This window comes from Xenopus laevis, chromosome 5S (assembly GCF_017654675.1).
Source record: "Xenopus laevis strain J_2021 chromosome 5S, Xenopus_laevis_v10.1, whole genome shotgun sequence".
Taxonomy (NCBI): domain Eukaryota; kingdom Metazoa; phylum Chordata; class Amphibia; order Anura; family Pipidae; genus Xenopus; species Xenopus laevis.
In genome coordinates this window covers 9,995,272-10,009,698 of record NC_054380.1, presented here as the reverse complement: position 1 = coordinate 10,009,698, position 14,427 = coordinate 9,995,272, and the positions used below count along the sequence as shown (strand labels likewise).

The window sequence follows — 14,427 nt, the reverse complement described above, 5'->3', positions numbered from 1 at the left end:
GCTACACACAAGCCAAATATCGTATGAGACGAATATCATGATCTTGTGTCTATGGCCACCTTCAGAGATTCCATTTATATTTTTTTTTTCTTTCTTATTTCTTTTTAAGTGTTTTCCTTTGCATTCCTGACCTGACAAACAATGCTCGGCCTGTTCCTAGAATCCAACCATTTTGACTAAAAATCTATTAAGAAAACTCAGGACCTGGGGGTTTCAAGATAAGGGATCTTTCCGTAATTTGGATAATAAAAATATAATTTAAACATTAAATAAGCCCAATATATTTTGCAATATACAATCAGAAACTAGCAATACTTTCTACTATGCCTGGGTGCAAAATAATAATAATAATCTTGGCAGAACAAAGCCATAATGTCTTATTGAAACATTTACTGTATACAGAAAGTTTATACTGTCTGCTGCCAAATTCTCATTAAACATTTAAATGAAAATTACCAGCGTTTTAAGAAAACTTGTTGTAGTAGACAAGCAGTCAGCACAACGATTTTCACTCTTTCTTTGTGGGTGGTGCACGTCCACCAGTGGCCACTTTCCACTGGCACCACATATGACAAAAAACTTCAGGACAGCACCAACGAATTTTTTATATATAATAAAACGCCTTTATTTGTGCTTCTCAGGGGCATCACGGCAACGTTTCAGGCCACATGGCCTTTTATCAAGCTTGATAAAAGGCCATGTGGCCTGAAACGTTGCCGTGATGCCCCTGTGAAGCACAAATAAAGGCGTTTTATTATATATAAAAAATTCGCTGGTGCTGTCCTGAAGTTTTTTGTCTTAAGAAAACTTGTTTAAATATTCTATAGTAGTATCATGCTTTCCCAGAGAAAATCTTTTCAGCTGCACTCGAAGTTTGCAACTTTGGCAAAGTGACCTAACGAAGGGTTGGACCCTCAAGGAGCAAATATAAATCCAGCCCTCAAAGAAGGCGCCCCAAAAAACATTTATCTTTGAAACATTTGTTAATTATAGCTAAAGCTTTGCTGAGACATTTCTTGTGAGGCGACTTCAGAAAATGAATCGCGTGCCATTCCGCCGGAGATTTAAATTCTAGCCGACGGGAAGGCAGTTCAGGAGATTAATCACTCAAAGAAGAAGCGATTTGCCGTTGGGCAACTAATCTCCTGAATTAGCAGAGTGTGCCCTTACCTGAAAGGTGGCCATAGATGCCCCAATACTATCATACAAGGACACATTTTCGTACAATGTTCAGTGCATGTATGGTGGGAGAAGAGCCAACCAATATCAGCAGAAGACTTGGATATCTTTCGGCTCATCGATCGGGCTGGCTGGAAAATATTCATCCGATGTCTTTAAAGGCTTCCAAACATCGGCCATTGTTAGTGCTGAATCATCAGATACAGGTAGAATTCTATTGTTTCTATATGTATATCCGACGATTCAGCTCTACACGTATACTGGAATTAATGATCTTCCTTGGAAACATCTTTTCCAGGAATGATTGTAATTGTAACGTCTATGGCCACATAATAAGAGTTTTTGCCTGGTTTTACGTTTTGTTTTCCCGGGTTTAAAGTCGCTTTATGACACTTGTCCCTTGGCAATCCCTCTATTTTATCAATAAAACATGTTTTTAGTGATAAAAATAGTGTTAAAACATTTGAAACTTGTGACACTCTGCACAATTCTGCTAGAACCGGCAAGGAAGAAGAAGTAGTAAGGGACCGCTCACAAGACTCGGAGAAGTAAGGGCCCGGGGCACAACATTATGTTGAGCAAAAAGGAAAACGGCAGTCTGCTTGAGAAGAATGGGGGGGCAGGCAAGCTTAAGAAGCAATCCGGAGAGGTAACCCTTAGTTGGAGAAGAAAGTGGGCAGGAGGACTGGAGCAGCAGCAGTGTTGAAGGGTGCGGAGAGGCAAGCGGTGCTAAAGGAGGAGTTAGGGACTGGGGCACAAGATTGTAAATGTAGCAAAAGGAAGCAACAGCTTTGTTGGAGATTGAGGGCGCACATTTATGTGTCCTCAACACCTTTCCCTGATTATACATTTTATTTTTACACGGTCCCTTGAGAAACGTAATATTGGGGTTCTACTGTATTTATACAGACATAGATATATCTGAGCAGTTGTAGAAAGTCTTCAAATTACAGCACTTTTCACTATGACATACTCAACTCTATATAACATTCTTTGCCAAGCTCCTTAGCTTTTAGCACACTGTATATACTCTATCATATGTTTATATTAACATATCATACATCTGGACAATTCAACAGACTGACACTACATCAATGCAAAGCATTCCCAGCGTTTGCTGTAAAGAGTCTTAAAGCCTGTTGGGGCAGGAATTGGATTTGACTTATTAACCCTCCTTATATAGGCAAGGTATGAGACCGTCTCAAGCAGAGGGACACCGTCACCAATTAATAGTAGAAATTATTACAAGAGGAAACAACCTCACAAATATGTATCCAACGTGTGATCAGCTTTAGCCAGGGCCTTTCCATGGTGGGTTGATTTAAAAGGGAACTAAAGTCTAAAATAGAATAATGCTAGAAATGCTGTGTTTTGTAGGGATGCACAGATTCTACTATTTTGGATTCGGCCGAAACCCCTCCCCCCCCCGAATCCAAATCATAATTTGCATAAGCAAATTAGGGGTGGGAAGGGGAAAACATTTTTTCTTCCTTGTTTTGTGACAAAAACCCCACGTGATTTCCCTCTCTACCCCTAATTTGCATATGCAAATTAGGATTTGATTTGGCCGAATCCTAGATTCGGTGCATCCCTAGTATTTTGTATACTAAACGCAAACTTACTGCTCCCCCCTGCTGTTTTAAAGTATGATTGTTTCCCTGCAGAGCAGTTAGGGACCATCAGAAGTTTCCTATCTACAGCTGTCAGAGCAAGTGCGAACAATGCGTCTAACAAAAAGGGGACTGGGGAGATCACTGCTGTCTCACTTTCAATCCAAATCACCAGAACACTGATGCTGCCATTGCAGGGAACAGGCTCGGAAGGAAATCCATAAACCAAAGAAGTGAGTGCATATATAGTAATGGATTAATAGACAGAGAGTCCTACATAGTAATATAGATTCTACATTTCTAAAGTTCTTCCATTAACATCAAAGAGGGGAAAAAAAACATTTCCAGGCAATGAATGGGCAGCACTAGAGATGTAGCACAAAATCAGATGTTTCGAGTCTCTGCCTCAAGGAGGTATACAATAGAACGTTTATCACATCTATGTTCACATACAGGTCGGCTTTCTCAGGGGCAAATCAATTGGACAGTATACACAGTGACCAAAAATAGCAGGGGGGATGGGCATATTATTGCTTTGTTATATATATATATATATATATATATATATATATATATATATATATAGATAGTGAAAAAGGATTGCGGCACTCACAGGGTCTTAGTGAAAAAACAAAAAAATGTTTTATTATTAAGCCTCAACATTTCGATCCCCCACGGGGATCTTCGTCAGGAGCTGTCGAAGATCCGTGTGTGTGTGTGTGTGTGTGTGTGTGTGTGTGTGTGTGTGTGTGTGTGTGTGTGTGTGTGTGTGTGTGTGTGTGTGTGTGTGTATGTGTGTATGTGTGTATGTGTATATATATATATATATATATATATATATATATATATATAATTCTCTCTCTACATATCTCTATATCTATTAGGGATGCACCCAATCCAGGATTCGGTTCGGGATTCGCCCTTTTTCAGCAGGATTCGACTGAATCCTTTAGGCCGGCCAAACCGAATCTGAATTTGCATATGCAAATTAGGGGCAGGAGGGACATTGTGATACTTTTTGTCACAAAACAAGGAAGTAAAAAATGTTTTCCCCTTTGCATATGCAAATTAGGATTCGGTTCGGTATTCGGCAGAATCTTTCCAAGGGGTAGAGCCAGCAGTGCAAAGATTATAAAGGAATAAATAGTGCTCTCGATTCTAAGAGCCTTTACAAATACAGGTATGAGACCTGGATATGCAAATTAGGGTTCAAATTTGATTCAGTAATTAGCTGAATCTTTCACAAAAGATTCAGGTTCGGCTGAACCTGAATTAGTGGATTCGGTGCATCCGTAATATATATATATATATATATATATATATATATATATATATATATATATATATATATATATATATATATATATATATATATATATATATATATATATATATATATATATATATATATATATATATATATATATATATATAAAATCCAAGATAAAAAAGTACTGTACTGATTTTGGAGTATGAATTGTAAATGTTATTTAAACTACACACATCAGCAGAATCCAGCACACAAAGGTTCATTCATGGCGCTTAACCCATCACCATTTGGGTGTAAACTCCAGGCACCAAACATAACTGGGCTCTTGGCTTTAACTTCCTGCGTTATGTGTAGTTTAACTCTTTGTGCTGCTATAGAGCATTCCCAAAAAATGGAATTAGAACAAAGACAGCCACTGTGAAATTAATCTAAACAAAGTTAATCATTTTAAGCTTAGAGCTAAATATAGCCATGTAAGGCTCTGGCGCCAAATAAAGCCCGTTCCCTCGGCAGTCCTTAGGGCAAGGCCAGACGTGTCGTTTTTGCAGCGTTTTTACGTTGAGTTTTTAAAAAAGCCAGGCGTAAATACGCATAAACTGCACTACCACTGAAACAAATGGAAAACGCACTATGTCAATTCACACAGGGCGCTTGCAAGCTGAAATCCACCACAGGACACCAGTATTGGCGTTTTTTAGCAGAAACACCAATACACCAGGAACTACCAAATCAATAGACTCTATGGGATCTGCACGTTTGAAACCACACTTTACGTAAATACGCAGCGTATTTTAAATATGGCGTCCAAATTCAATGAGAACAATGAGAAGTGCATGTTGGGAAAAGAATCCTACGTGCTGAAAAACGCATGTTGACGGTCGCATGTGGTTTCAGTAGCGTATTTACACCTGGCTGTTCTTTTTTTTTTTCAAAAGAGCAACGTAAAAACGCCACGTCTGGCCTTGCCCTTAGGCTACACAAAGTATATATTGGGGGGGGAATATATCCCACTGTACAACAGGAGTTCACTAAACCACTAGGCAGATTGGCTGAACTATTACATTAAATATATAATAGCATTTGAAATACTGCAACTTCCACAGCAAGACACAAAATGAAAGTGATCCATTAGTGCAGCTATTAAAATATACAGGTTTATTTTCTGTATATTTGTATTAAAAATCAAATGTCCAGTTCTTAGCACTTTTATATCATTATTTATAGTTTGCTTTTTTTTAAATTATTTTCTTCTTCTGACGCTTTCCAGCTTTCAAATTGAGGTCACCAGCAGCCAAAAACGATTGCTCGGTGAGACTACAATTATATTTTTACTACTTACCTTTCTAGTAATTCCAGTCTCTGCCTTGTTGCTAAGGTAAATTGAACCATAGCAACCAAATAACTACAGAAATACCAAATTCGAGAACTTTAGAACAAAAACACAAAATACAGGTATGGGACCTGTTTTCCAGAACACGCAGGGACCTGAGAGTTTCTGGATAACGGATCTTTCCGTAATTTGGATCTTTATACTTTAAAGGGGTGGTTCACCTTTCAGTTAACTTTTATTATAATATAGAATGGCCAATTCTAAACAAATTTTTAATTGTTATTCATTTTTTCTTTTTTGTAGTTGAATTATTTTCCTTCTTCATCTGACTCTTTCCAACTTTCAAATGGGGGTCCCTGACCCCATCTGAAAAACAAATGTTCTGTAAGGCTGCAAATATACTATTATTGCTACTTTTTATTACTCATCTTTCCATTCAGGTTCTTTCCTATTCATATTCAAGTGTCTTATTCAAATCAGTGCATGGTTGCTAGGGGAATTTGGACCCTAACAACCAGATGGTCGAAATTACAAACTGGAGAGCGGCTGAATAAAAAAAAAATGAAAATCAATTACAAATTGTCTCTGAATATCACTCTCTACATCATACTAAAAATTAATTTAAAGGTGAACAACCCCTTTAAGTCTACTAGAAAATTATGTAAACATTAAATAAAACTAATAAGGTGGTGTTGCTTCCTATACGGATTAATTACATCTTAGTTGGGATTAAGTACAAGGTATGGTTTTATTATTACAGAGAAAAAGGAAATCAAATTATCTTTCAAAAAAAATGGCATTTATGTCTTTTCTATAATTCGTGCTTTCTGGATAACCGGTTTCCAGATAGCAGATCCCATAACGAATTCCAAAGCACAAAAAATAAATAACGAAGACATAATGCAAATAGTTTCAGAATATCCCTGTCTGCATCATATAGGTATGGGACCTGTCAGCCCGTGTTGCATTACCCCAGAGCATAGATTCTCTTTGGCTAAACACTAAAAATGCAGCCAAATCCAAACCCAGCAAAAAAGTGCTGGGATTTAGCCAAACACCGAGCTGAAACCTGAATTCAATGCACAAATATTAAAGGAACAGTAACACCAAAAAATGGAAGTGTTTTAAAGTAATGACAATATAATGTACTGTTGCCCTGCACTGGTAAAACTGATGTTTGCTTCATAAACTTTGCTATGTAGCAATGGCGGAAATTGAAAAAAAGGCTATATGGCACAGGTTAAATAGTGGATAACAGATAACACCATTATGTTCTACAGAGTTTATCTACAAAGCCTTTTCTCCTTTGCATGGCTGCCGACATTGCTACACAACAGCTTATTTATATAAAACAATAGTAAAGTTTCTGAAGCAAACACACCAGTTTTACCAGTGCAGGGCAACACTGCATGATATTTTTATTTACTTTATAACACTTGTTTTTTGATGTTACTGTTGCTTTAAAGGGGAAGGAAACCTAGTCGGCGCAAACCCCCCTCCCGTTTGTTGCCCACCCTCCCTCCTCCCCCCTGACCTACCCGTCCCGCTGGGCAAATGCCCCTAACTTGTTACTTACCCTTCTGCGCAGGTCCAGTCCAGGGAGTTCACAGACGACATCTTCTTCCATGCGATCTTCTTCCTGCTGTGAATGGTGTTTTGGCGCATGCGCAGTAGGAGCATTTCACCTTTACAGATCTACTGCGCATGCGCCAAAAGTCACGCGCATGCGCAGTAGATCGTACCGGCAAAATTATCCTACTGCGCATGCGCCGTTCAAAGCAGGAAGAAGATCGCGTGGAAGAAGATGTCGTCTGTGAACTCCCTGGACTGGACCTGCGCAGAAGGGTAAGTAACAAGTTAGGGGCATTTGCCCAGCGGGGAGGAGGGAGGGTGGGCAACAAACGGGTGGGGGGGAGGGGGGTTTGCGCCGACTAGGTTTCCTTCCCCTTCAAGCAAAAGGCAGCAGGGGTATTGAAGGGTACACTGGCCCTTTAAGAAAGACTTAAATTTTGTTCTTGCAAAGTTATGTAGTAATATGCACATTTAATAAGTGTGTACAACTATATTAGGGGACAGAATAAGCCAGTGATCCCCAACCAGTAACTCATGAGCAAAATATTGCTCTCCAACCCCTTGGATGTTGCTGCCAGTGGCCTCAAAGCAGGAGCTTATTTTTGAATTCCAGGCTTGGAAGTGAGTTTTAATTGCATAAAAACTAAAGTATAGTGCCAAGTAGAGCCTCTTGTAGGCTGCCAGTCCATATAGGGGCTGCCAAACAGCCAATCACAGCCCTTATTTGGCACCCCAAGGGACTTTTTCTTGCTTGTGTTGCTCCCCCACTCTTTTTACATTTGAATGTGGCTCACGGGTAAAAAAGGTTGGGGGACCCCTAGAATAAGGAATAAAAAAGTTAATAAATAGAAGCTGATGCTACATCAGGGGTCCCTAACCGCCGGGTCGCGGGCCAGAACCGGGCCGTGGACAGTCCTGAACTGGGCCACCAAACAATTATCACAGTGCGCCAAATTGGACGCTGACCGACCCCCCCCCCCGGCTCTTTATTGGTGCCCGGGCCAAAAATGGTTGGGGACCACTGTGCTACATGGCCAAGTATGAATCAATTCTGATGCAGACTGCGTTTCTATTCGGTTATAATGTGAATCAGAATTAATTACTAATCACTGCTATTTACCATCACAACCAATTACTATTGTGAATGTTATATTGTACATATACACAATGGGCATAATGAATAACAAAAAAACAGAATAAGCAGGTAAAAGGGACAAGTGCTAATGGGATATCCATTATGGTGGCCGGATTACTATCAACACATAATTCATAGGGTTAATGCTATGCCAACTCTTAAAACCGCAATCAATATTTTAAATGGTTAGTTTCATAGACATTCAGGAGTGTTTGAGCTGATAGCAGAAATTCAGCTGTCTCTGGGGGCTGTAAAGGCTTTTTTTAGAGATATAATATTCTAAAAATAAAGAGTTGGTTCTTGGATCTTAAAGTCAGGAAACTTCCTGCAAACCCAGGGAGACCCCTACATACAGCACAGCAGCCAGAAATACAAAATTCCTTCCAACAAACCAGAAGCACAAGTTGCCCAAGCAATGGGAAATCTGGTCTCTCCTTTAAACAAAGCCAAATATAGTAAAGACGTGCCTGGATAGCCCAGAACACACAAAATCCCTAGAAGCAGTCAGTAAACGGCACGGCCAAGTACCTCTAACCTTATTTATTTTACAAATTCAAGGGAATGTTCAACTCTATATTAACTTTTAGCATTACATAGGTGGACCTGTTCTATGCAGACTCAACAAATTTTTCCCCAATTACTCTCTATTTTCTATGTGCTACCGTTTTTCTAATATTGAATTGTAAAGTGTCTTTTTTCACCTTCTAAAGCAGCTCTAGGTGAGGGTCGCCGACCGTGTAAACTGTTTTAAATTGATACATTTACTTGATCCATTTCTTATCTTTGTCCCTGCTGAGCAGAATCTCTGGGTTTCATTACAGGCAGCTGTTAGAATTGATACAATAGTTACTAATACTCCAGAGATGCTGCTGAGAAATGGATCAACTAAATGTTGCAAAATTGTAACAGTTTAGAGTATGAACCTAAATTAAACTTTGATTTAGATTTTGGAAAAACAGTTAATAAATAAATAATGGAAAGTAATTGAAAAAAGTATTAATTTCTGGGGAACAATCTGAAAACAACTGAACTGAAAAAAGTGTTTGGAAGGTGAACAACCCCTTTTAATTATATTGCAATTGTTTTTTTAATTGCTTATCATTCTCTTCAGGTCCTCTCCTCACAACCTTCTATTCTGTTATGAAATGGCTACTATTCTATGCATGTGGCCAAAAAGGTCAACTGCAGTTCCTAACAATAAGCCGAGGTCAGTTGAAATAATGACCTGTGCGAGAAGTGACCGACATAAAAACATTACACGTCACACTGATTGGCTACACGGAGTAGCAAAAACAAAATACCCTTATTGCTCACCCCAGGGAATATAATAAAATCACTCTGTGCACGGAAGCTTTTCTCCTATTAAGACTTCCTGTAACCTCATTGGTCCTTTAAGAAAAATCCCGGTAATTCTGCATTGGGATTGGATCTCCTTATCCAATCCCTGTACAGCTTTACCGGGACTTATTCTTAAAGAGATACTGTCATGGGAAAAAAAAATGTTTCTCAAAATGAATCAGTTAATAGTGCTGCTCCAGCAGACTTCTGCACTGAAATCCATTTCTCAAAAGAGCAAACAGATGTTTTTATATTCAATTTTGAAATCTGACATGGGGCTAGACATATTGTCAATTTCCCAGCTGCCCCAAGTCATGTGACTTGTGCTCTGATAAATTTCAGTCACTCTTTACTGCTGTACTGCAAGTCGGAGTGATATCACCCCCTCCCTTTTCCCCCCCAGCAGCCAAACAAAAGAACAATGGGAAGGTAACCAGATAACAGCTCCCTAACACAAGATAACAGCTGCCTGGTAGATCTAAGAAAAGCACTCAATAGTAAAAACCCATGTCCCACTGAGACACATTCAGTTACATTGAGAAGGAAAAACAGCAGCCTGCCAGAAAGCATTTCTCTCCTAAAGTGCAGGCACAAGTCACATGACCAGGGGCAGCTGGGAAATTGACAAAATGTCTAGCCCCATGTCAAATTTCAAAATTGAATATAAAAAAATCTGTTTGCTCTTTTGAGAAAAGGATTACAGTGCAGAATTCTGCTGGAGCAGCACTATTAACTGATTCATTTTGAAAAAAATTTTTTTCCCATGACAGTATCCCTTTAAAGGACCACGAGGGTACAGGAAGCCTTAATAGGAGAAAAGCTTCCGTGGGCAGCATGCTGAAAGCAGGGGGGCCCAGCTAATCAAGTAAGTGAAGCATTGCTAGGGGCCTAATGACCCTAACTACCATTAGGGTACCATTTGAAAAGTTGCTTAGAATTGGCCATTCTACAAAATACTAAAAGTAAACTTAAAAGTAATCGACACATTATCCAAATTTCCTCCTAGAGCTCAGTCAAGTGTTTCAAACTAACATTTATAGGAAACTAATCTTATTTCCTTATCTCCCACTGTTGCAATCCCAGAAACACAGGAGATTCCCTATACTGCCCTGCAAGACACACCCAGAACTTCATGCTACTCCCTGTAGGACCAATTTAGCACTTGCCAAAACACGGCCCTCCTTCCTATACTCGCTATCTTGGCGCGCCTAGAAAATCAGCTTTTTACCTATAATCCCTAGGATTTCACATGAGCTTCCTTCTTATACTCATCCCTATATAACATTCTTAAAGGGAAACGGTCATGGGGAAAAATTAATATTTTTAAAATGCATTAGTTAATAGTACTGTTCCAGCAGAATTCTGCACTGAAATCCATTTCTCAAAAGAGCAAACAGGTTGTTTTTATATTTAATTTTAACATCTGACATGGGGATAGACATATTGTCAGTTTCCCAGCTGTCCCCAGTCATGTGACTTGTGCTCTGATAAACTTCATTCACTCTTTACTGCAGTACTGCAAGTTGGAGTGATATCACTCCCGACCTTCCACCCCAGCAGCCTAACCACAGAACATTGTGAAGGTAACCAGATAGCAGCTCCCTAACACAAGATAACAGCTGTCTGGTAGATCTAAGAACAACACTCAATAGTAAAATCCAGGTCCCACTGAGACACATTCAGTTACATTGAGTAGGAAAAGGACAGCCTGTCAAAGCAGTTCCATCCTAAAGTGCTGGCTCTTTCTGAAAGCACATGACCAGGCAAAATGACCTGAGATGCACCGACACACCAATATTATAACTAAAAAAAAAAAAAAAAAAAAAAGATTCCACTTGCTGGTTCAGGAATGACATTTTATATGGTAGAGAAAATTATTTCCAGTGTAAACTGAGTAATTTAAAAATAAAAACTACATCATAAAAATGACAGAATCCCATTAAATGAGTCTACTTCCTATACACAATGTTGCAAGGCAGGTTACTTTCTATACTCTCCCCCCCCCCATGTAGTACACCGTGAATATCAAGCTACATATTGCAACACAGTCCATACCTTCAGAGTTTACGATCTACATGGGAGAGTAACATACAGGTACAAATGGAATAGTATAGGTGTTGCTATTCAGAGTGGTTAGGACACTTATTACACTGGGAGAACATCAGGGTAATCCGTATATTCTCCCCTGTGTGGCAATTACAAAACACATGCTGCATTACCAGTGCTCTGACCTTTATAACAGATTAAAGGTTATAGTAAAATCCAATACACAAGAGTGATAGGGACCATGATGATAAACAGAGCGTGGGACAGAACATACAATACAGTATCCAAGGGAAATAAACACGTATCACACACTGAGGAACCCGGCATAGATTAAGGACTCTATATACGAGCGGCAGTGGGACGTGGGTGTGCCCGGCTTCTTCAGATGGAAATAACCAAAACCCTAATGATTCAATGCATTGCACATCTTGCAGAAACCAAAACAAAAAGATATTAAATACAGGCACTAACTGTACTTTTTATTTATGGTGGAGGCGTATAATACATGGTCAGTCTGAAGAGAGATCATGCTCCGGGGTTGCTATAATATCCATTAAACACAAACGCAGACTATTAGTGGATCCTAGTGCTTTGTGCCTTTACAGATATTTCCACAATGCAGAATGTGAGATCCAACACAGTCCCCGGCTTCTCTCACAGACAGGACAACACTAAAGACACCACCACTGAACCTTATTACTTTTATGTCTTTTACTTTTCTACGAACGTTAATAAAAAGGAAAAGGATCCATCATCAAATGAAAATAGTTTTTCAGTTATACATAAGGAAATACAGTAGTGGAACCCACATGCCAACATAATACAATTCTACTAAATATTTTGCCACTTAATAAATATAATAGACACGCCCCATCAAACGTTATGTTACCCACAATGCAAATCCCTCTACCATTAACATTCGCCTGCACCTTCTATTCACTGGCACCTTCTAACTGCTCATCTGCCCCATCATAACACAAATCTCCTGCCTCTCCTTCCTAAACCCAACAGCCCACACACCTCCTCCCCCCCCCCACCCTCCTTATCCTAAACCCCACACTGAATCCCCTCTGCACCTTATTAACAGGCCACATGCCCCTCCTCTGTACAACTGCAGTTGCTTAGATCCCCAATAACCCACTTGCCCCTCCTCTCCACCATTAATAGTGCACTTGCCCCTCCTCTTCCCCCCCATTAATAGTGCACTTGCCCCTCCTCTTCCCCCCCATTAATAGTGCACTTGCCCCTCCTCTTCCCCCCCATTAATAGTGCACTTGCCCCTCCTCTTCCCCCCCCCATTAAAAGTGCACTTGCCCCTCCTCTTCCCCCCATTAAAAGTGCACTTGCCCCTCCTCTTCCCCCATTAATAGCGCACTTGCCCCTCCTCTACCCCCCATTAAAAGCGCACTTGCCCCTCCTCTTCCCACCATTAATAGTGCACTTGCCCCTCCTCTACCCCCCATTAAAAGTGCACTTGCCCCTCCTCTTCCCCCCATTAAAAGTGCACTTGCCCCTCCTCTTCCCCCCATTAAAAGTGCACTTGCCCCTCCTCTACCCCCCATTAAAAGTGCACTTGCCCCTCCTCTTCCCCCCATTAAAAGTGCACTTGCCCCTCCTCTACCCCCCATTAAAAGTGCACTTGCCCCTCCTCTTCCCCCCATTAAAAGTGCACTTGCCCCTCCTCTTCCCCCCATTAAAAGTGCACTTGCCCCTCCTCTTCCCCCCATTAATAGCGCACTTGCCCCTCCTCTTCCCCCCATTAAAAGTGCACTTGCCCCTCCTCTACCCCCCATTAAAAGTGCACTTGCCCCTCCTCTTCCCCCATTAAAAGTGCACTTGCCCCTCCTCTACCCCCCATTAAAAGTGCACTTGCCCCTCCTCTTCCCCCCATTAATAGCGCACTTGCCCCTCCTCTACCCCCCATTAAAAGTGCACTTGCCCCTCCTCTTCCCCCCATTAATAGTGCACTTGCCCCTCCTCTTCCCCCATCACATCTGCGCCCTCATTAATTTCCCCCGGCCCCACTATCAGCGGTAGAATATTGAGATGTCCCTCGGCCCCATTATTAGGCAACCCCCCTCCCCTCTTCCAGGACGAGGCTCAGCCCCAGTGTCACAGACAGGGCAAACACTAGACTTTACATGCGCGCGACTCCCGGCTCTGGAGGCCTCACTAGCGATTCTCCGCACGACAGCCCAATCACCCCAATGTTTATTAAATTCACCAGCACCGCGATCCCGGCGTGTCCTGGGCACTTACCCTCCAGCAGTCGGCTGATTAGACTGTCCACGTTCAGCTCTCCGTCCGCCATTTTGCGTTTCCCTCACCACAGCAGCTGAACAGAAGCCGGGCGGAGCCCCAACACAACAGCGCACAGCCACGCCCAGAGGGGGGACAGAAAGGCCACTTACAGAAAATGGGCGGGAGAATGCACAACGCCCGTATCTTTGTTTAACAGACAGCAGCAACATAGCCCACCAGCCAATGGAAAGGGTCGTAGGCGGCAACACGCTTTAGAGGACCGCCTCTAGATTGAAAATACCACGCCCCTTATAAACCAGACTACGCATTTAAAGGTGGATCCTCGTGACAGCTGGCGGGCTATAATCGTGACGTCTATGCCAGAACGTAAGGCTGCTGGAATACTATTGGCTCCCGTTCCAGATATTAAAGCCTATCGACTCGCCGTGAGGCGTCGTATAATTCTTCAGGGATTGGTTCATGTTTTTGGTCTGTTCCCCGAGCCTCGGTATCTTAGTAACCGTGACGTCAGAGCTAGTTGTTGTGTCAGGGTGCTGAGTTGTGTGAGGGAGTCTGCGGGCCAAATTCTCCCGCCCTGTTCCATTATGTACCTGCCACAGCCCTTTATACGCATTTACTTATACAGTCATGTGACCTGAAATCGTGACGATATCCGTCAATGTAGCTGAGGCGCTTTTGTCATTCT

At 41.2% G+C, this 14,427-nt stretch overlaps 1 protein-coding gene across 1 annotated transcript in view; it reads right to left on the bottom strand.

The window, feature by feature from the left end:
• Positions 1–13,892, bottom strand: part of ppp1cb.S (protein phosphatase 1, catalytic subunit, beta isozyme S homeolog) — a 58,029-nt gene extending 44,137 nt beyond the window's left edge. Inside the window, exon 1 of the mRNA XM_018264908.2 lies at positions 13,740–13,892. Coding sequence (XP_018120397.1) covers positions 13,740–13,791 — 52 coding nt within the window. The 5' untranslated portion in view covers positions 13,792–13,892. The remainder of the gene's footprint in view (positions 1–13,739) is intronic.
• Between the last annotated feature and the right edge of the window lie 535 nt (positions 13,893–14,427).